At 45.1% G+C, this 21,689-nt stretch overlaps 1 protein-coding gene across 3 annotated transcripts in view; it reads right to left on the bottom strand.

Moving 5' to 3' along the window:
* The window catches only part of HS1BP3 (HCLS1 binding protein 3), a 55,794-nt gene that overhangs the window by 19,032 nt on the left and 15,073 nt on the right, over positions 1 to 21,689 (bottom strand). For all 3 annotated transcript variants that reach the window (XM_035560163.2, XM_035560162.2, XM_035560161.2), the window contains one exon: positions 20,798 to 21,020. In XM_035560163.2, the coding sequence (XP_035416056.1) occupies positions 20,798 to 21,020 (223 nt within the window). The remainder of the gene's footprint in view (positions 1 to 20,797; positions 21,021 to 21,689) is intronic.

Raw genomic sequence — 21,689 nt, 5'->3', positions numbered from 1 at the left:
GCTTTAAGTTGAAGCAAGCAGGGTTTGGAGGACACTTTTTTTGGACAGACTGCTATTTGCAGAATTTACAAACATCACTATCTTCTCAAAGCAAGGGTAGGATTAACTTCCTCTAAATTTAGTCTTCTATAAGTTTGTCAGTGAGACAAAGTTAACTTTTAATACTCTACTCAATGGAAAGAGACAGACATCTCCATAGGACAAGAGTGAAAAGCATGTGTCTCATGCTTTCCTATCGAGGGTTTATACTCCACTAGCTGAAGCTACAAGGCAGCTTTCACAGTAGGGCAGCATGAGTTATAAGACAACAAGACTGCATAAAAAAAAAAGAAAAATTTGAGAACAGGACAAAGCCTTTGGATGAAAAGTCCAATTTAAACTACGCTGAAATAGAATGCCATAGGACAGCATGTCCTTCCCAAGAATTTGCCATATTTCAGGGATCTTTCCTCCGAGCAGGCATGGCCCTAACATTTCTAAGGTAGCCCCTTCGAGTGCCTCTTACAATAAAAGATCTGATCTTCTCCTTTGCTGAGAACAGGTCAGGTTTCAGCCTAGAGCAAACCCAATTATCAGCACTTAACATGCCATAGTCATCAAACTACGAACTAGGGTCAAAAGATTACACGTACATTCCAGCTACGTTAAAGAACCTTGTAAAATCCTCTTCCGAATACAGCTGCACGCAAAGAGTGGAGTCCAGTTACTTCCACAAGCTTATTATCAAGAAAAGAGAACCTACAGATGATATTTATTACCTTGCTACCACCACTTCATCTCTTGGCAACAGGGAAGGCCGCACTTCAGAGGCCTAGGAGCGAGCCTCATGCAGAACTTAAGTACAGCCTTAACACAGCCTATTCAATATACTAAAGATATCTGTAGTTGTCAGTGACAGCTTGCTGACTTATTTACAATACAAAAAAATTCCTTTTTAAAACAGGAGAAACTTCCATGGCTTTGTTTTTGTGTTTATATTAATTCTGGATACGCCTGAAGTGACTTCGGAGCCTGAGCTACTTTTGGAAGGTCAGCTCCAAGGCCCTGTCTTCAACTAAAGCAGTTGTAAAAGAGCTTTCTTCCAAAAAACTTACAAAATCTATAGTATTAACACCTACAAGCTAAATAGCTTTCACTGGGGATTTCTACACAAACTTCAAATTATTGCGTTATTAACTGTGGTAAGAAATCTATCACTCAAACGAGCCTAGGCATCAAAAGAAAAGGTAAAAAATGAGAGTGATTATACAGAACAACGGAAGCAGAAGACAGTGAGATCGAGTCATATAGAGTTGGCAAATTGATCAAAAATAGAATTAGTAGATTAAAAAAAAATCCAATCTACTAGGAAGGAAGAACCTTTATTTGCAGATTCCATGCCTTGCAATGTGTTCTTTGAAATCAATGACAATACAGATGAGCATTTGCAGAGTGCCAAAATGAGGATTTGTTAAGTGGGCACTGCAAAGTGCCAAAAAGCCTTTGACAAGATCCCTTGTCCATCCAGGGAGCTACAACACCTCTCCTGATGCATACAGCCTCTTATGCCACAGGTACTTACTTACACACGAGCCAGTGTATTTCCAAAAGCTCTCCACCCCAATGAAGTTACCGAGAAGTTTACTAATAGTGAGCTCAAGTATTTGCAGCAAAGAGTATCAGAATGGTGGGAAACATCAAGGAAAGGGTAGAGAACCATAAAACAGCATCATAAAGAATAACACATGAACCAAAATGAAGCAGACTGAAAGGCCTTAGTAACAACCCTCTGTTTAGTCTAGCCATCAAACCAGCCCATTTACACTGTCTTGCTTTCTGTTTTGCCAGGGGACTCCATTGGCAGTTGCAGGGCGCAGGGCCAAACCCACAGGGCTCGACTACTACCAGTAGGAACACGAAGAAGTTGTTTTTCTGCCTTCAAGTCACTTCCCCTCAGTGCCCTTCTAAGGAAGCCAGGGCTGGAGTGCCAAGTCATTCCGTACATATCCGTGCTGGGACTCTGCTGAGGTCAGTCTCCAACCAGGGAACAGGATTCCCACGGTTCTGTATATAGCTGTGCCAGCCCAGGCTGTGTGCTGCCGAGCAGAGGTTAACAGATGAGAAAGGGTGTGTGAGAAGTTTCGGAGTCTGTCTGAGGTTCTGGTTTCACAATCAGCTTCAGCTGGCCAGACCGTGTGTTGAAAGAGGTAGCTCTGCCTGCCCGCTCAACCCCAATCTTTCTATTCCTGCCACATCCCCACAAGCAGGGGACCAGGGACCTGAGCAGATGGTGGAACTACCTGCTGGTAGGCATGCAAGGATAGTTAACTCGATGATCATGATGTGCTAGAGTGCAGGAAGCCGGTGCAGAGATGCAGAGGTCTTTGGGAGGACAGAAATGCAGGAACATTTACTCTCCCAAAGTATTACTGTACTCAAGCCCTGCTCTTCATTAGCACCTTCCTCATCCATCATACTCGCAACCTTGGCATCTGACATTTTGCAACTACCTGCATCCAGCTGGCATAAAATGACCCATGCCACTGCTATTTCTCTGTCTCCGAAACAAGTGAACCTTGGAAACATCGCTCCAGTAAATTTTAAAAATCCTAATGAAAACTAAACCGGCCCTAAAACTGACGTGTCCTTCGTTCAGCTGAAGAGATTTCTGGAGCCATCCCTCTTTACCCAACTGACCTCCCTGCCTTCCTGCAAAGCACTGCAAGAGTGGCTCCAGTAACACCACAGTCTTCTGCTCTGAGACCAAAAGGAGCCAAGATGTCTCATAAATAAATGTAAATAAAGGCTAGCCTCTGTACTGACACGGACCAAAACTAGACGACCTAAAATTAGGGAGTATGAATCTGCTGGTTGCTAGTCAGGTTGCTGGGGCACTTGAAGACTGAGGTTCCTGGCTCCCAAGTGGTTCTCAGGTCACTCATGAAAGTGCCAACAAAACCCTGCACGCGGGAGACACCCACGTCCAAACCTAGCCCATTTCATGAGAGCGGTTCTCCTGTTATTGTTTACAGACACAATGTAGGTCACTTGTTTGGCAGCCTCCCTGTCTCACTGGCACATCAATAATGCAGAAGAGCTTTCTGGTCAGCTGCAGAAAACAGCAACAGGGATGACTAAGACGCTCCGTGTGCGATAGCTGAGTTTTGAAATGCTGGACCTTCACACCTAACACTCGGTGACACACAGCGTAAAGCAAAGAGCTCTGGAGCACTGCATGTCTGCTGTGCTCAGTACAGGCAGGAGTCCCCAACCCATACTCACTACAGGGTTAAAACAGATGTAATAAATACTTACACTAACTACCCTGTATACTTCTCCTTCTGTACATTCAGAGTAACCTCAGAACACAGACAAAAATTTTCTAAACTCTTTATTCTGAAAATACGACCATTTATTTTTTACAGGAATAAGATTATGCTCCAGGAAAGGAGTGTTACAGTAACATAAAAAAAGACTTACGCAGAATATACACGCTCATGTCTTAGGAACCCATGAAATTTTACAAGAGCTCAGCAATAGGAACAGGCACCGCAGCTCCCACACATCTACGTTCAGCCTCGAACAAAAGAACTACTGCTAAAATAGCAGCAATGTTAGCACATCTTCTTGAAAACCGTTTCTGAAAAACAAAGATCCTATACACTAGTTCCTGCAGAAAACAAAATGTCATCTGCCACTTTCTTTTCATTCAACAGTGCTCATTTTCCAAAGCTGCCTGATAACACCAGACAGGACAAAAGGGGTCATTCTCATCCGCTCTGGGCAAGGGATGCAGAATAGAAACTCGCAGCCAGTCGGCTCAGCACAGCCTGACTGCTGAGCATTAAGCAACCGTGACAAGTGCTGGCCGCAGGGATATTTTACCTCGCACAGTCATCTCCTTTTTGGAGGCATCACAGTAACTTACAGTGTTTTAACTGGCCCTGGCATATCCCAAAATAAGATCATGTATAATAGATGGAGTAAATGTCCTAGCAGAAATCATTTGGAAGAAGAGGATTAAATTGCAGATGAAGTTTCTTCTGCTCCATCCCCTGGATTAGGTTAGCCTTGGACTATTGTTCCAACAGAGCAACAGATGGAAAGAAAGCCTGAAGGACTACATTTTTAAGACTTCAGCTCCCATCTGGGGACCCACTTTTGTGGAGAGATCTTTCCAAGGGCACAGCACTCAGGAGTACCTATTCTTCACAAAGGAAGCCAAGCATTTTTTAAAATCTGTCCTTCAACTTTCTGATGTTACCCTTTTTCGATATAATTCAAAAACAGACAACAAGAGCACAGACTGACAACTTCTGTTTAGTGTATAGCTTGTTAGTGTATAGTTTTGTTATCATTTTCATTTGATCTTCTAGACTAAACCAGAAAGTGCGACTTGTTGAAACAAGTTAAGGACAACCAAAAAACAAGTTTCAAAATATAATCATGCACAAATTAAGCCACAGCAAGGACACTGGTTCAGAACAAGACAGCAATAATAAAGTGGCTGTCAACACAGCCAATTATGCTGTGAAAAATCCAGAAATACCCACTAGTATTTGGGTCTTTATCTGCAAAGAAGCAGAATGGTACCTTCAGGGTTTCTGATGACAGTGAAGTAGCTCTTTTTCTAATACCCATGTTAATGATGCATGTTTTCAAATATGCAATACCAGATAACATGCACTAACATGTTTTGGAAAAGATGGCCAAGCATCTTTCCGCACCCTCGATGTAACTACTCAACACGTTTTAGAACTTCAGGGAGGTTACAGAGGGCTAAAAATAAAGCCAGGTTAGGAAACTGCACCACAAAGACACATGGGGCTGATGAGCATCTCCCTGATGCTGGGTAAAGTCAAAGAAAGGCATATAATCAGATGTAGCCAGTGAGTAATTAAAAGAGCATTCAGCTGCTGGAGACTTGCCAGAATCATGCTGTTGGGTTTTTTATGACACCACACAACTGGTTATTAATGGTACCTTACCCAAGTATCGAGGTCCTGAGGCTTCCCACCTCTTTCTTCCAAAACAGGCCCAGGACAACGAAAGCACTATCACCCATCTTCTGCGGACAGGGAGCTCACTGTAGCATTGCAGGTATCTGTTTCTCTGCAGAGAGTGAGCCCGAGATATCTCTATGTCTAACTGAGGCACTCAGATGCATCGAGCTAGGAGGGATGAAACCAGAAGGCTTTCTTTTTGGTTATTCTTCACTGCTGTGGTGGGATGAGGACGAGAGAATCTCATGTCTTGCTGTGCAGTCTACGGATTGTTAAAAGAGTGACCAGGCAAGAATCGGCATCAGGGCTTGGCATATAACACCTTTTTTAATGCCTCTAACTCTCTTTCTCTGTGTTCTTTGTAGGACTTGATTTCAAATTGATAAAAGAAGAGAAGCATTGATTATTGCTCTGCTTCCCTCTCCTTCTCTTTTCCCTGTGCCAAGTCCTTGTAATTCTGCCCAGGATCATCCTCTCTCCTTTTCATCTGTCCTCAATCCATTTCTCCAAATTTTGGGCCAGTATCAGGAACTTTCTTGCTCCATCTCCAGGATCTGCAGTGTTGCGCTATCCTCCAGGCCTCCTGGTCATCTTTAGCCCTCTTCTCCCCTCATCTGCATCATGTACCCTCCATTCCTCTATGCTGGTCTCTTCTTTTTCTGCTTTAATTCTACAGTTTACTATTGTTGGTCAAATTATGCTTTTGAAAAAGACCACAGGCTGCAAGTGAAGGGGAAAACAGGAAGCTGCAATGGAAAAGTAGGAAAACAGAAGGGAGGGGAAGGAGAAAAGATGAAATTAAGCATAAAAAACAATAGGCAAGTTAGCAAAGGAAGAGAAAAGGAAGAGTTTGAAGCTGATCAAAAATGATAACCAGCTATAATTGCTGATCACCAAAAATAAACAAGTATGTTTACAGGTTAGTTTTCTATAAAGATAAAATACATGTTAAATGCTAAATAAATATAAAATCTTTCTGGAGACAGGAAGCTTTATAAGGAAAAAATTAGGAAGAACAGTTTGGACTTAACCTAGTCTACCAAATGTTAATCCTTGGTCTATTTCCTTTAAGGCTACTGTCCAAGCAAATGGAGTTACTTCCAGGAATTGGCCCTAGATCTGTATTTTTTTGACCCTACAAAAATACATTGCAACAACAAAAACCATTCTCTTCCACTAACTAATAATTGCTACAGACCTGTAGGTCCTAGGAGAGGAACTCTGTGGTCTAGTTCTCTGCTGCACACCTCTGAAGGGATCTATCTACCCGCAGTACAACTCAGCAACAAAATGTGCCACATGACAGGAATGTAAATAGGACAACTGTAATGAAATCAACCGGTCAACGTTGTCCCTTTGTGAGACATTTTTCACAAAATGTCCTGAGCAGCTTTACAGTCAAACTCAACCGAGCTGAAACGAAGAGGGTGTGAAAAAAATCTGGCTAGTGAGCATGTATCTGTCACATGCTCAACAGATTCAGGAGCAAATACAAAAAAAGGGCATCATAAATAGGGACTTTATGGTAATGAAAGCATACACAATTTGGGTGATAACCAGTGGTCACACTTGAAACCTCTATATTCAGCCCCTTTCTTTTACAGCTGAGTTTCCACAGGATGTCACATTTCTGGAATAAGATTGCTGGCACACTTAAAGGTCTCTGAATTTAGAACAGCAATTACCTTAAACACTGTGGTAAGAATTCTCAAAAGTAGCAAGTGCAAGTGAGAAATGCAGACAACAATTATTTTGGAGAAGTGAGTGGTTTCTCCAACACTGAAATGCTGAAAAAAGCCAGCTCACACACAAATACACCACTGGAGCTTCTTGTTGGACATATTTTAATAATTTCTGAAAAGCACTGAACAGGTGAGGAGTTGATGCTGCACTTCCAGAAGTGTTGGGCACTCACGACTCAAATCAGCAGGACCTGCAAGACCTTGGCGCCTCCTCCCAAGGACAAGCAGCCCATGGCTATTCTCTGTCTACTTCGCAAAGGTTTAGTTTCATGTTACCTAATCTTCATTTCCTGGCAAACAGAACGCCGTCGTATCCACTGGCATCTCCTGCTACCTATGTCCGACAGCTTCCCAGCCTCATATCGTGTTCCTCAGCAGAAGACAATTTCCCCTGTGCTGCTGCCTCAAGAGAATTCCTTCCTCACCACGTCCAAAAGCAGAAGTGGTACAAGAACACAAGATTGCAGGCACAAATCTCGTTTTAATCTGCCTGTAGACAGAGAAGCCCAAATAGATAACGTGACAAGAGAGGATGTTTGTTCACATCTAAAAACCTCTGGCCTCTCTAGTCCCAGAGGCTCCATGGATAACTCTGTCTAAAGGGCACCCTTCTTTTTTTGCCTGGTACCTGTAGAGTCCAACCCTCAACCTATGAAAACCTCTAACGAACCTCAAATGATGTTCAAGGCACAAAAAAAAAAAGAGTCAGGCCCAAAAAATTGTGACATAGCTGTCACACCACATCTAAAGGGCTCAGGGAAAGCCAGAAGAGGGCTGGATCCCCAGGCAGTGAGCAGGCTCCGGCAGCAGCCAAGCAGGATTTGTGCTGAAAGGCAGACCGCTGTGAAGGAGCAGCATCTCCACTGGCTGGTGACAGAGCCCGAGGAAGGAAGATGGGGCTGAGCCTGGTTTTCCATTGTCTTCCCTCCCAGGACGCCCCCCTGCCGTCCTGCTGTTCACAGAGGTCACTTCTTTCTCCGTGCTGCTCTGCCTTCCGCACCGCGGGAGAAACAAACCTACTGCCACAACGCAGAGCTGGCTCCACGGGGAGTGAAACAGAGAAGGACACAGCGAGGCATTGTCAGAGCTAAATGACACTGCTGTTGGAGATGCAACCCTGTGCTCCGGCTGCTGCCTCTCCGGCTTGATCACGAGATCAAAACGCCTTCCATAAAAATGAAATGTGACTTTCTTGCCTAAAGGTGGTTTTTTTTTTTTTTTTTTTTTTTTTAAACAGAGGTAAGATAAAATTGCCCTGGGTAAAATATTCCCCAGGCCACAGATACGCCTACTGCACGAAGCAAATTTTACTTGTGATGTTGCAGACGCTGCTGGAGGTCAGACTGCAGCAGCAGGCACACCAGGGAGCGGGCAGACACAAACCTCTCCCTCCTCGGCAAGGCACCTGAGGCTCTGCAGAGGCAGCTGCCAAGGGGCTTCTTTCTGCTGCAAGCAGAAAAATAGCTGACGTAGTCCTCCGCTTTTTTTTTTTTTAAAATTGGATTCCTGTTTACGTTGCTATCGCTAACTGGCCTGACTTCTCAGCACACGGGCTTTTGCAGCATCAGTGATTTCAGGGGCTGAGCGCCCAGCTCGGCGCACACAGCAGCTGCCTGCCAGGTGGGGTGGATGGGTTGGCCTGGGAAGCGCGGCGAGCCTGCTGCAGCGCGCAGTGAGGTCAGCGCTGGATCGCAGAAACCCGACAGATGCAAGCAGTCCACGAACGCCCAGCTGAAAGCAAAAGAAAGCAGGAGCCTTTACGTGAGATGCGGGAGATCCATCTCAGCGCTGCTGTTACTTAACAGCCACGGCAGCGCTCTAAAAGCATAACCCAAATCATTCTGCTCTTATTGACAAAAATCCCTGGGCTCTGCTCACCCAGAGCGCCGCTTGCCGCTCCCCCAGCACTTTTCGGAGACTTCAGCTGGATGATCTCAGCGCTGCCTCCAACTATCATCTCATCCCCCTCGAGAATTATTACTTTGCACCAGTGATGTGAGCCTGCGGCTCCACCCCACTGATGCATTACAGGCGCTGCTCCTTGCTCCCGTTAGCTACCTGATGATGTGCTACCGCCAGCTGCCTCCCTCGGGGCGGCGGCGTTTGAAATGCTGAAGATCCAGGCACTGCAAGGGATGCCATAGAGAAAATGGAAGAGGGAACAGAGCTTTGGGTAGAAACGCTGGTAAATGTCTCATGCTTTCAAATCCCAGGCTACACGAGACCTCATGGAGAGCTCTTCTCAGGATTAGCTGCTGTTGATTCACGGTGTGAGCCTGGGCAAGTAACTTCATCTTCTGGGCCAGTTTGCTGCCTCACAAATCCTGACTGGACTCAAATTATATTAGTATATGTTTGCATCTGGGGAACATCTGGTACAATTAAACCATCCAGTAAGTTGGCAAGATGTGGGAAATGAACTGGAGTTTGGTAAGTAAGGGGGATCTTTTATTGAATACACGGGAAGCAGAAATTATATCAATGATCTGTGTCAGGAGGAGGGACTAGCGGAAAAGTGATAAAACAATGCCGGTGACAGCAGGGGAGCAGCAATTACAAATAACTGCACCATGTTTTAAGCTTCTGTTCCCCACTGTTACAATGGCTGTGGCAATGCTGGGGGAAAGAATGATGATTTCATATGGAAAACACATCCCCAGGCCATTTCAGAACCTGGGTTCATAGGGAGAAGTGCTACAGCAGACCTTTCACGTGCCACACGGCTAGGAGAGAGAACCAATGCCACAGGACAGTGTGGCTGCAGCCATACAATACAGCAAACGCTGCCACGATGCCCGGTGCTGACTGCTGGGGCTGCCTTGTGCCCCTCACCGAGCCACTCTGCACAGCCCGCCCGTCTCCTTTCTGCCCCCAAGGGAGGACACTGCTACCTGCCTAGGATCTCCCCGAGGAAGGGAAGGGGCTCGAGGCTGGCAGAAACCCACAGCAGAGATGCCATGAACACGGGAGGCAGCACGTACACGTACAGGGCTGGGGCAGCGCTGTATCCACTTGGCGTTGGGTCTTCCCCTTCTCTCTGCAGCACCCCTGTAATTGTTTTTCTACATCTGGTTTTCAGATGGTTTCAAGGTGCCTGAAATAATAGGAGGGTTCTGCTAGAGCCCTGCAAAGCGATAGTCTGAGATGGAGGGTGCTTATGACATGGCTCGGGCTGAGAGAAGGCACGTGGTGGTGTTTGAAGGTGCAAAGCTTGGATCAGATATTGCCAGAGGACTGTGTACAGAGACAAAGCTGATGCAGTCTTCTTTTGGAAATGGCCTGGGGAGGGGTCCTGTGTGGCAGCCCCTCCCAGAAGAACAGGTAAGCAGAGAGCAGAGGGAGCCTGTCCTTCACCACGCTGTCTGTCCATGGGGTTCGAGGATACCTTGGCATCTTACCTACCACCCATTGGTAACATCCAGCTTGTAGCGCACAACAGCAGCACGGCGCCTCCCCTCCCTCGAGCAATGGTGCTGTGCTGCCAACAGCTGGCAGGCGCCCTGCAAACACAGCCAGTTCCTCCGCAAGGGGGGAAGAGTGAAGGATCCGGCATCTCCTTACGTCTCCCACCACCTCCCAAGGGCAGCTACATGCTGCTCGTTGCCAGCAGACCGCAAGGTTTCAGGACAGCCCCCAAACACCTCGCAGCCTTTCAGAGTTTACTCTCACTGCACCTCTCTGCAGCAGCGAATGCCGACGCTCTTTTGTTCACAGATTGGGAACAAAATGAGGTCCCGAAAACCAGAAGTGAACAGCCTACAGCCTAAACAGGATGTCTTTGAAACAGAGAATTGAAACTAATTCCCCCAAGACCTTGGCCAGCAGCTCTGGACCGCATGCTTCTCCTTCCCATCCGAGCATCCTGCCTTGCGTGGCACTGCCCTTGTCTCTTGGCAGCACTGCTGAACAAATAAAAACAACTCCGATTAGTAAGGGGTTGCTGGAAGAGCCCCTGAGGGAGGAAGGGAGGGTTAGCCCTCAGGAGCCTTTTTTGCTTATGTTTGCTTTTTTTTTTTTTTTAATGTATTACAGGAACACTGGTGCCATGCCTCTGTCACTCATAACCAAGACGAGAAAGACGGATGACTTAGGAACAATTTTCCAGGACAAGACTGTCATACACAAGAACAGCCTATGCTGGCAGATAACCCATCACGCTGATGGAAAATGAGACCTCTTTAGCAAATGGGTCTAGATAATGTTGTAAGGTGGTTTTGAGGGCAAGACATTGTGTTTTGTGCTTAATGATGCCTTCAAAGATGGCTCAGATGCGATTATAGGCAAAAAGCAATAAAGCAAGGCAGAGAAGAGGCTTGGAAATCTTCCACTCGAGCCACTCTGACCAGTTTGTGCGCCATGCCAAGGCAGTAGCAGTTATTACAGAAAATCATGGTTCAGAGAGCAGACCTCAGGAAATTGCCTGTACTAGCAAAAACCCAAGCCAAGACCTTTTCCAAGCCAGCTGAAACACCAGGGCTGGCCCCAGGGGCTGACCCCAGGAGCCAGGCTGCAAACTGGCTGCAAAAACGCCTTGGCACACGATGTCTGTCCTGTGAGTTTTGTGAATTAGTGCTCTCCCAGATAATGCCTGGACATAGTTTAAGGATCAGTACATGTTCAGGGCCTTTTCTGTTTTGGATGTAGCCAGCTTGCTCTGGGTGTGGACTGGAGGTGGCCAGCTTACTTTGGGGAGCAAGTAAGTAAAGGTTTTGAGTCTTAACCCAAATTTATTTAAAGTAATAGAAATCCTTTCTATCATTTTGATGACAATTCCTGTTAACAACAATCTGAATGTCACATTTCTGTGCAGAGGTGAACTTTTCCCCAGGCAGAGCTATGAAATCGGTTCTGTTCCTTTTACCAAAGGGATAACGGAGAGAGTAAACTTTCAAGTAACGTACCCGAGATGTGACCTGAGAAATTCAAGAGCAGAATAAAGAGCTGCAGAGTCCCAGATGTGTGTCTGTCCTTAAGGACATTCCTCCTTTAGCTGGCACTTCACATGACTCCAGATTTGGCCAAATGCTGCAAGGGGTACGAGCAAGAGGCTGTGATCCCCCAGGTGTGTTAATTAGTACCAGCCTGTAGTTACAATGGATAATTCATGCATTTTTGGCAAGGTTTTAGAGACTGCTTCCAGAAATGGTTTTCCAAAAGCCAGTTCTTTGATCCTGTGAAACCAAGACAGAAATTTCTGCAGCAGGTCCGCGGGGAAAAGGGAACAATGGTTTTATTAAGTCTGCTGATTTAGGGACTTGACAGCATCAGATGAAAAGACAAGCAAGTCTCCCATCTTGATTTAAACTGAGCACACAGTCACCCCTCAGACAGCTTCTTCCAGAGCAAACCATTCTGTTACACGAGGTGAACAAAAAAACAACAGAGCACCTCTGAATCCGTCCCTCATTAGCAGTCTGTCTCATCTACATGCAGTTCCCCGGGCCTGCTGATTAAAGATTTCCCGTGCCTCGGTGAAAGGCGCAGGCTAATCGATGAGGTAATGCTTTTTTATTCTAATTAAGGACTCGAGTCATCCTATTATTGTAAAGTCCATGGAACAAAACATGTTTAACTCTGCCCAATTACATCATGCTCAATCCTCTTCCAAAGCAGAAATAATAAATAAATAGAAAACCACACCACACTTTTGATTCTGTGCAGTTGTAAATTTCTCCTGTACCCCTTCTGAAGGATCTCCTGCCTCCTACGAATCTGTCTCGGCTAACGAAGGACTTGCTTAACGTGCCTGCAGAACGGCTCGTGGCAGCTTCTGCACGCCTTCATCGCTGCTCAGTTCTGCACTGCTACAGATGACCGCACACTGCCGTTAAAACAGGATGGGAAAATCAAAAGCTGGGAGTTCACTTAAAAGGACTGTGGGAATTATCTGAAAGCTGGTGCCAGCTAGTGGCAACGTTATTTGGTGCCAGCTCCCCGTCGTTACTTGGCGCTAAAATTCTTTCATATACAGAAAAGTGCATGGCAAGTTTACATGCGCTGTGCTTTAACGCATCGAAAACAGTAAACCAGGTCCATTAAAAATCCCATGACATCCTTCTTAAAAGCAGCAGGATCTAATCCAGCGAGCTGGTCGAATTCCAGGCTGGGTGTTTGCATTCATACCGGCACCATTCCCCACGCACTTCTCGCTGAATTACCTGCTCTCCGCTCAGTGCCTGATGCTGCCATGAGCTGCCGCGCTGAGCCCTCGCTGCGTTTTACCCCAGGTGGAGCTCCACTCGCCTTCCGCATGAAAACACCGCCGGATGGCACGCACAGATGTAAGGCTGCGCAGCCTATAGAGCTATTTGCAGTCCTCTGGGTTTAGGTTGATGGTATAAACACAAAATTACTATTTATAAAAGCCATTTAAATATATTCAGTGCTCTAATCAGAAAGAAAATGAAGCACGTTAAAATAATTACTCCAGCTCCCTCCCAGCGGATCCTCACGTTCCAGCTGTGGATGTGCTGGAATCACTCAAGCCAGCCACGACAGAAACACACCACTGAAGTTTAACTGAGGCAATTGCTTCAACATGCGAAGCAAAACCTGGGGAAACAATGACTGCATAATTTTATAGGGCCCAAAATCCAACGCTCGACCAGGAAATACGAATGTAGATAAGGACAATGCTGGCATGGGGGAGGACTCTTAGAGGTTTCCCTTGGGTCAGGGAAGTGACTATTCGCAGAATAAAAGCAAAGACCGCGCAGCCAACCTCAGACCTGTGAGTTAAGCATCCTCTCCTCTCCAGTCTGAGTGCCCTAGCTCTGATCCCAAGGTACAGTTTCTTCTGCTTGCCAGAGGTGGATATACATACAGGAGGTTTTGTACATTCACCCGTCAAATCCGCTCTCCTGAAGGATGTAACCCACAACTGCAAAACCAGTAGTTCCAGAAAATCTCTGTTTTCCTGAATTCACTTACATTAAGCTAGCGACTACCACAAAAGAGCCGTGAGAAGAAGGCTGAGTCCTTCACTCATCAACCTCAGTTCCCCCTGTTGGGAAGTACAGCTACAAAAGCTTCTCAGTTCCACCCCACGGAGCCACGCAGACCTTGGTAGAGCTCTCCCAAGGAAAACATCTTCCCACACCCCAGAGCAATCACTCACGGGAGAAAACACTGAACTAATATGGATGTTTCTGTGAGATTCAATAGCTAAACATATGTTCATTTTCCACTGTTTTCTTTCGATCACCCTCAACCTCCCATCTGGGGGGAGACGGCAAGTTTGGCAGAAAAGAAACACGTGGGAAGCTCTGCTGAAGAGACGGGATTAGAGACAGAAAGAAAAGGAAAGCTCATTCCATGATCTGTATATGGGAAAAGAACACTCACAAGGCATCTATAAATATAAATGAACTTCAGGACAGGCAAACTGGAGAGACTGAATTGCTGCAAGGAGAGAGCATCCCTGCCATCCTGTTACTCCCTCTCCACTCAATTAAGCCGTCCCCAAGGAAAGGCTTTGAGTTTGCCCCTAAAAAGTGTTGAGAACAGACAATTCTGTGAAAAGGACGTAAGGCTCATCCTTTATTTGGATGGGTAGGTAATTCACACTTTTTTGCTGTCTTCTTTTTTTCCTCTCTTTGATGGGGAAGATTACTACATCAAACTATGTCCTTGGTTTTCGGAAAAAATTCAACTGCCAGAAATGTCTCAGTGGAAGGCCGACGGGGTTGTTTACTAGGATTTTGCACGTTGCCAATCCGACAGCAGCTGGATTGGACTTGAGGCAAATACTTGTGTCACTTGGCAAAGTGCTGGTTGGGCATGCCTCGCAACCTAAACTTGTGACTCAACAAGTCGCAGAATATAAAGATCTGCCTGTTTAAATATCTAAAGGCTTCACAGCTGTGAGCACGGATGCACACCCTGCTAGGAAAACAAGGCTCTTTTTGTTTTTTGTTCATTGTTTTAACTATCTGAATTTCATTGAAGAAAACATAACCTGGATCTTCCCTCTTCTTTGATGTTCTGACACCCACACCCTCTCTCGTGGTCGGGACAGACAGGCAAGTGTTTCTGCTGCTGTGCATGAATCCTGCTGGGTTCAGAGAGGAAGCCACGCACCCACCTGGCCAGACCAAAAGACAGTTGTGAATTTACGAGTTGCTGAAGAGTAGGAGGATGCTGAGGAGTGGAAGTAGCAGCTCAGGAGTATAATCCTGCCGACCAAGGAGCAGAAGGCACAGCAGCTGAACGCACATTTTGACAAGTTTGCTCTAGACCATCTGTCCGGCAGACAGCAGCTGTGCCATGGCACTTCTGCAGCCTGCAGATATTCTCATCGTCCTTTGAGGCACAAACCCACCAGCAAGCACCCTGCCCTCACCTATTACAGCTCCGGGCAAGCCATCAATAAAACCGCTTGGAAGGATGCAAAACGCAGGACTCCCCTGAAGCTGACTTCTGCCTCTGGGTGAGCCATTCTCAGCTGCCCAGCGTTTCTGGCAGAGGAAGCAAGATGAAATTTTGCCACCCGTTTCTCCCCCAAAGACAAAAGGCTGAGGCCAGCCTAGGGCACAACAGGGAAGAAAAGGAAAGGCGAGGCAACACTGGGATGATAGCTCAGGAGTCAAACCCTAGCGTGGCTGCCATTAAGACGCAACCCAGCAATAACCGCTGGCTCGTGCACCAGCAGCCCTCCTCCAGCAGCCCGCCTGGCTCTGCAGGGCCCTGGCACAGCCAGGGCTTGCTGCCTGGCTGCTCCCTCCCCACCAAGCTGTTGCTAAAAGCCATTGCCCTCTTTGTCTGCAGCCAGAAAAGGTCCTGAGTCCTTTAATAATCCCCTCGCCAACCAAACCCAGTGATGACAAACCTCTGGCACCAGCGGTGGTTGAGCTTGACCACAACAACAATGAGCTACAAGGCTTTTAAAAGCTTTTGGCAGCAGGACCCCAAAGGGTCAGCCCTCACCGGCCCCATCCCTTCCGACCTGGTGTCAGGAGTTAGCTCCATCTATGTTTACACACGACAGACGCAAGGCTCCAATCCGCCCATGTGCCTTTACTCCTCTGGGAAGAGACAAAATGGGATGAGGAGAAGCCACGAGGGGAAATCCGCTGAAACAATAGGAAAGGGAGAGAGTGGAGACAGAAGCTCTTACGGACCCACGAGGAGACAGAAGAGCTCTTGCCTGGGGAATACCCACCTCAGGGCCCCGTGCAGCCTGCCAGGAAAAATCGTGGGCTGAGGGAGGATATGCTGTCACTGCAAGGTTTAGGGAGGCAAAGGAAAAAGGACGGAAGGGAGGGAACGTGGAAGAGAGGCTCCGGTGAGGGGTGCTAAGAGCTGATGGAGGCAGGGAAGCACAGGAAAAGGTGGGTTCTCCGAGCTGGAGAACAAATATTACCTCACAATTTAATTGTAGATGAAGAAATGCATGCATAGGGCTGTTGCATGCTTTAACCCATGAAGTCCTCGTGATTTTTATCATTGCTGCTGTGTTCAGAAAAGCTGGTTCTGAGTCATTTTAATCAGCTGCTGCCTCAAGCTTATTGGGCTAAACTGAATACAAGTACAAAGTCAGTTTTAAAGTGAGAGGAGAGAGACGTTAGAGCTCTTGCCTTCAACCTACACACAATAAAACTGCACAGTTCATCCACAGAGGGAGAAGACAAAAACCCAGCTCGCTTACTGTGATGTGTTTTAAATTTGTTTTGAGATACAGAGGTAGAAATGTCTAACACGGTCCTTCTTGGACCAAGTGGAAGAAAAATCCACAACTGGTTGCCTGGATTCCCCACAGAAAGCAAAACCCTAGGAAACCCTCAGGGCAAATGGAGAAATGGAGAGCAAACAGGGCAGCAGGCAGAAAGGTAACTCCTGTGGACAGAGCAGCTCAGGGCTATACTTTGTGGTTGTTTTTTTTTTTGAATTGCTTCACACCCTGGGCCTGAGCACAGGTCCCTGGTGCTCTCCTGGCACGGGACAACCTGTCTTCTCCCAGCCCATCCTAATCACAGCCCAGGAGACAGCGCAGGCCAGCGTTATTTCCAGGGGCATTCTGAGCACAGCACACCTCACCTGGAGGGCAGGGGAACCTAACAGCATAGACGCAGCCAGACAATGCCCAGACAGCCTCAGCCAATGGGGCCCGGCACTGCCGAGTTTACCAGCATTGACACCATCCGAGAATCTTGCTTCGCATTTCTCTTTGCTCCAGGCAAATCTTTTCTCATACCATTGCACATTACACCTTTTTCCACTGCAGAATTTTCAGCAGTATCATCAAAAATATCCTGCCTGTGGATGAATAGCTCCTGCTATTCTCGTGGCTGTCTTCCACACCTTTTCCTTTAGAGGATTAGCCTCTTTTGGATCCAGTGCCCTTGCTTTTTTTACTCTTGAAGGTATTACCGTTGGAGAAACCCCTGCAATTGTGACTAGCCACACAGTAATGTTTTGTAGTTTACCAGAAAACCCTTTAAGATTCAGCACTGCTAAAAGATACTGCACCTCTAAAAACCAACACATACTGTTGAAAATGCTACTGTAGCCTACTGAGTACTTAAAAATAGATATCTGCAAATATTAAGACAGGTGGATTTAGAAAAGAGTGATGAACAGCAGTATTGCTTTCACTTTAAGGACAACAACAGAGAGGAAAAGGGAAGTCGATATACCTAATATTTTCCCTATGATGTAGAGTAAAATATATATCTGATTTCCCACTCTAAAGGGATTAAAACATTTTAATAAAGGATTATGGCTTACCAGAAAAAAAAATAAATAGATGCTAGCTTTAAAAGAGATACTTTGGCTAAGAGAGCCCTATGACTTACAAGTAGCTGTACACTTACCCTGCAAAATAAAATGAAATAGAGCTCGAAATGTGTCACTGCTACAAAAGCGAGTACAGTACATTCATTCCCCACTGCACAGCTGATGTTAAAGGACTATCTTACTCAGTATTAGGAGTGCTTTTTCTTACAGGACCTGTATATTCTGCCTGAAGCTGAAAAGGTCTCTATAAATGTCCACAAAAACTTGCAGAGTAACTGGTGACAACACACGGGAATAAAAATACTCCAATACTCTCAAGAAAGGGAGAAGAGGAAAAAGTACACCTCCTGAAGTCACGTTTCAGCTGAATTTCAGCACTGCACCCCAGAAATGTAACCTAATTTTGAGTACCTCTAATTCTAGGAAGAAAAATGCCTGGAAAAAATAAGGGGGGAGGGGGAGAGTTAAAAGCTGCAAACTTAATCAGAAGCGTTATGGTTTTTGAAATGTTCCTGATTTGGACAAGAAAACGATGCTTTCTGTTGTTAGGGATCCCAGACATGGCCTAAGATCACTCTGCAAACACAGAGAGTAAGCTTTTGAGCATGAAACTCATATGGCAAAGAAACACCGAGTAGGTTTGCAGGCCACCCTTTACACCCACAAAAGCTGAAGAACATGGAATTGGCAAGTGAGTCGCCCACCAGACATGAAAGAGCAACTCGGCCCCAGCCCTGAATACGAGGAAGAGACCAGCACAACTGGGACATCTCCTCCAGGGAAAAGGAGCCTGCCATTACCAGCTTCCACCTGGATAACCACCGGTAATCCAAAAACAGAAAAAAAAGGCCCTAGTTTAGCATTTTACTCCCAAGGCCAGTACATTTAACTGGCTATCTGGTGGTTGAGCAGCACAGCAGCAGTGCTGGGCCCAATCCAAGTCGCAGCCTTCTGGCCCAGGAGGAGAAGTTGTTACCAAATGAAGCATGCTGACAACATATGGAGGCCTCTGCTACTGGAGCAGTTTCATCCTCATCCAGAAAGAAAAAAAAAAAACACAGTAAGATTATGCCAGACACATGATTCAGTTTAGGTCAGAGCTCTGCTACTCAAAAGAACCTTGGCTACTGCTATTGCTTGCAATGGACGCCAGTCCATTGTTTCAGTGCTGACTTCACATTTTTTCATTTTTATTTTTATTTTTTTAACAGGGGTAAGGACTGTGGATTTTTTTTAACCTGAATTATGCATGTGTTAGGGAACTGTGTAGTACTAAACATATTTATCCAGTCTGTATCACCTACTTTTTTTACTCATCCCCATTGCAAACTAACCTTAAGCATGCCTGAAGCTGTGAGTCCTGCGTTCCTTCTTTAAGGCATGTAAGCACCTATGATTTTGAGGGCATAGAAGATACCCTACATTGGTCAATCCAGAAATGGCCATTCACTGACAGTTAAGCTCCTGTCTTTGTCCTCTTGCCTTGACACCTACTATTACTAGATGGCATAAAGCTGGGATACAGTGCTTACATTCAGTCTGCTACCACTGATCTGAATTAAAAATATCTTCTGTGGAAGCTGGGTGAGTTAGAGGAGAATAGAAACAATATAAAATCAGATTCAGGATTCTTATTTCCATGTTTATATTTCTGCTGTGACACTGTACATGTGAGATCTAAAAGCATAATAATAAATACATTCCAAGAGGCTTTTTATAGATAGCTAACCACTGACTTAGAGTGAAAAACATCTGACTGCATGACATGTCATGCTGCAGCACTGTACCTCTTAATACCATATTTCTTCTTCTATAAACAAAATTATTCTGATTCACTAAGAATTCTGTTCTCAAAAGGAATGGAAGCAATAAACTAAATGAGGATTAAATACCAGATCTTTTCATCCTCCAATGCATTAAAAGAACAAAATAATCAGACTTTCAAATGCTATGTCGAACTGTGAGAGGCAGAAAAAAAATCTCTTGCTTGTTTTGGCACAGTAAATTCTTTACAGCTTATACTTGTTGTAAGTCTGAAAATACAACATTGCATTTGCTAACCCAATAGATCATTTTCCTATCCAAAAAAGGACAGCTTCTTTTATAAACTCTACCAACTAAGGACCATTTTGCGGGAAGTACTGCTTTATCAAGCTTTTCATTGTAAATAGTTGCTTAACTTTTTAAAACTCCTCTTCAACAAAGGAATGATTTTGATGCTGAGTAATTAAGCACACACTTTGTCAGAAGAATAATATTTAAAGTTTCCTGGTGATATGTAAAGGATGAAATATCCTAAGTAAAAAGGACACTGTCTGGATGCCAACAATTAAATGTGGTTTTATTACCAGAAGCAAAGTCCAAATGGTGCTTCCAGAATTAATCATTTGTGGTTGACCTGGCTTCAGTGTGACAGACCCAGGCTTAGAAGCTGGAATGTTCTAAGTGAATTAGAATGTGAAGGCCACTCCATAAACGATTCAAGATAACAGGGAAACACCAAGAGAGAGTTCTGGCTTGTTACTATCAGTGTTTTTGGGGCCTTCTCTACTTGGGCATCTAAAGCTTGAGAAACACTAAAAAAAGTAGTCACTACTCATGATCTCAGCCACTGAGAAAATAAATTTGCTTCCAGGCTTTAGTAGTAAATTTGCTTCTCATGCTTTTGGGAATTAAGTGAGAAATTCCATCTTGAAGTGGCAATGGCTTTCTGAAAATTATTGGGCAGGTAAGCAAACCCAGATACGAACTTCAGCAAGCTTTGATTCAATTGTTCTGTTTCTCAGGCTGTTGTTGCTTATGCCTTAGAGGCATTTAGCACATGACATCTTGAGAAAAGGGCAGGAAGAAAGAAAGCCTGTATGTGAACATCCTGATTGATGCATTGGCTCTTTTGGTCTTCACGCTGCTGTAACTTCACATCGCTCTGGATACCAGCCAGCTCAGGAGCAGTTCCAGACACTGTTAACACCAGTGCACTCCAGAGAGGCACATCCAATGGAGCCCAGGGGCTTTGCGTTTTGTGGTGGCACCCTGCAGTGTCCACTGAAGTGCCTACTGCAGCTGAGACTGTAATCAAGGCATTCTCAATGTCTCTCTCACCCGGCTTCCCTGAGGCATGCACTAAAGAGGCACTACAAAGTCTCCTCCCTCTACAGAGGCACTTCTTCATGAACTGGATAGGAACATAATATGAGAGGCCTCTTTTCCTCTGTGAAATTCAACTGAATGTGGTTGATTTTACAAAAAGGTTGGGATGAGAGGACAGTGACATGGAACAGCCTTATTTGCTTAGAAAATCGGGCTAAAAATTAAATAACAAAGGTACTGAGTCCATACCTGATTATACCAAGAGGGTCTAAATCTTCTTCCTCTTCTTCCTCCTGCTCCTCTTCTTTCTTCTCACATTTTTTGGCACTCTCCACTGATGCAAGCTCTGAAATTAAGTCAGGTGTCTGTTCCTCTTTGAAAAAATCCAATGCCTCATTTTCTTCATCTTCTTTCTCTTTGTCATCAGGAATGTTTTTACCCTTGAAGTCAATGACACTAGTAGATTTTGTCCCTGCAAAATACAATTACGGATGCAAAACTGAATACACAGGACAACAGTCATGTTCTATTTCATGCCTTGCACCTGTTCCTCATGATTTTGTTTGGGGAATGATGTATACGATCAGCTTTTGTGAAACTCTTCCAATATTCCCAATTCTCCCTCCTAGCCACTGATGTGTCATTATATTTCTGGTCTGTTTACTGATTTAAAGAAGTCAAGTAGAGAAAGACAGGGGAAATGAACTTTATCTAAAACACATGCTTATTTATGTTCCTTCTATAGTCAATGAAAACAATAGGATTTTCTGCTGGTGACTCATCACATCCAAAGACAGTTGTCTGAGAATGAGTATCCCTCTGGAGTCCCTGTTTTTCTCCATTGGCTACAGAGGGGCCTAAATACTCTGCTCAGATGTAGATAGCTAACCTTCATATAGCTAGAAGAGATAAAGTCCACTTTTTGTTACTGATTTAATTCATTTGGGCTAAAAGTACAGCACTGGACAGTGTGAAAAATAGTTTCCATGGCAGCAATTTTGATTTACACTCAAAAATGAAGCCTGAAGCTCTAACTTCCTTCAGTATGCAAGATGCAAACTGAAAGATGCACTTTGACCAAGTCTTCTCACCATACTTGATATATGCAAAGCCCAGAAGAATGAGGAGAGCGTAACTATTC

This window comes from Cygnus atratus, chromosome 3 (assembly GCF_013377495.2).
Source record: "Cygnus atratus isolate AKBS03 ecotype Queensland, Australia chromosome 3, CAtr_DNAZoo_HiC_assembly, whole genome shotgun sequence".
Classification (NCBI taxonomy): domain Eukaryota; kingdom Metazoa; phylum Chordata; class Aves; order Anseriformes; family Anatidae; genus Cygnus; species Cygnus atratus.
Note: the sequence above shows the minus strand (reverse complement) of the source record. Positions and strands in the feature narration are given on the sequence as shown.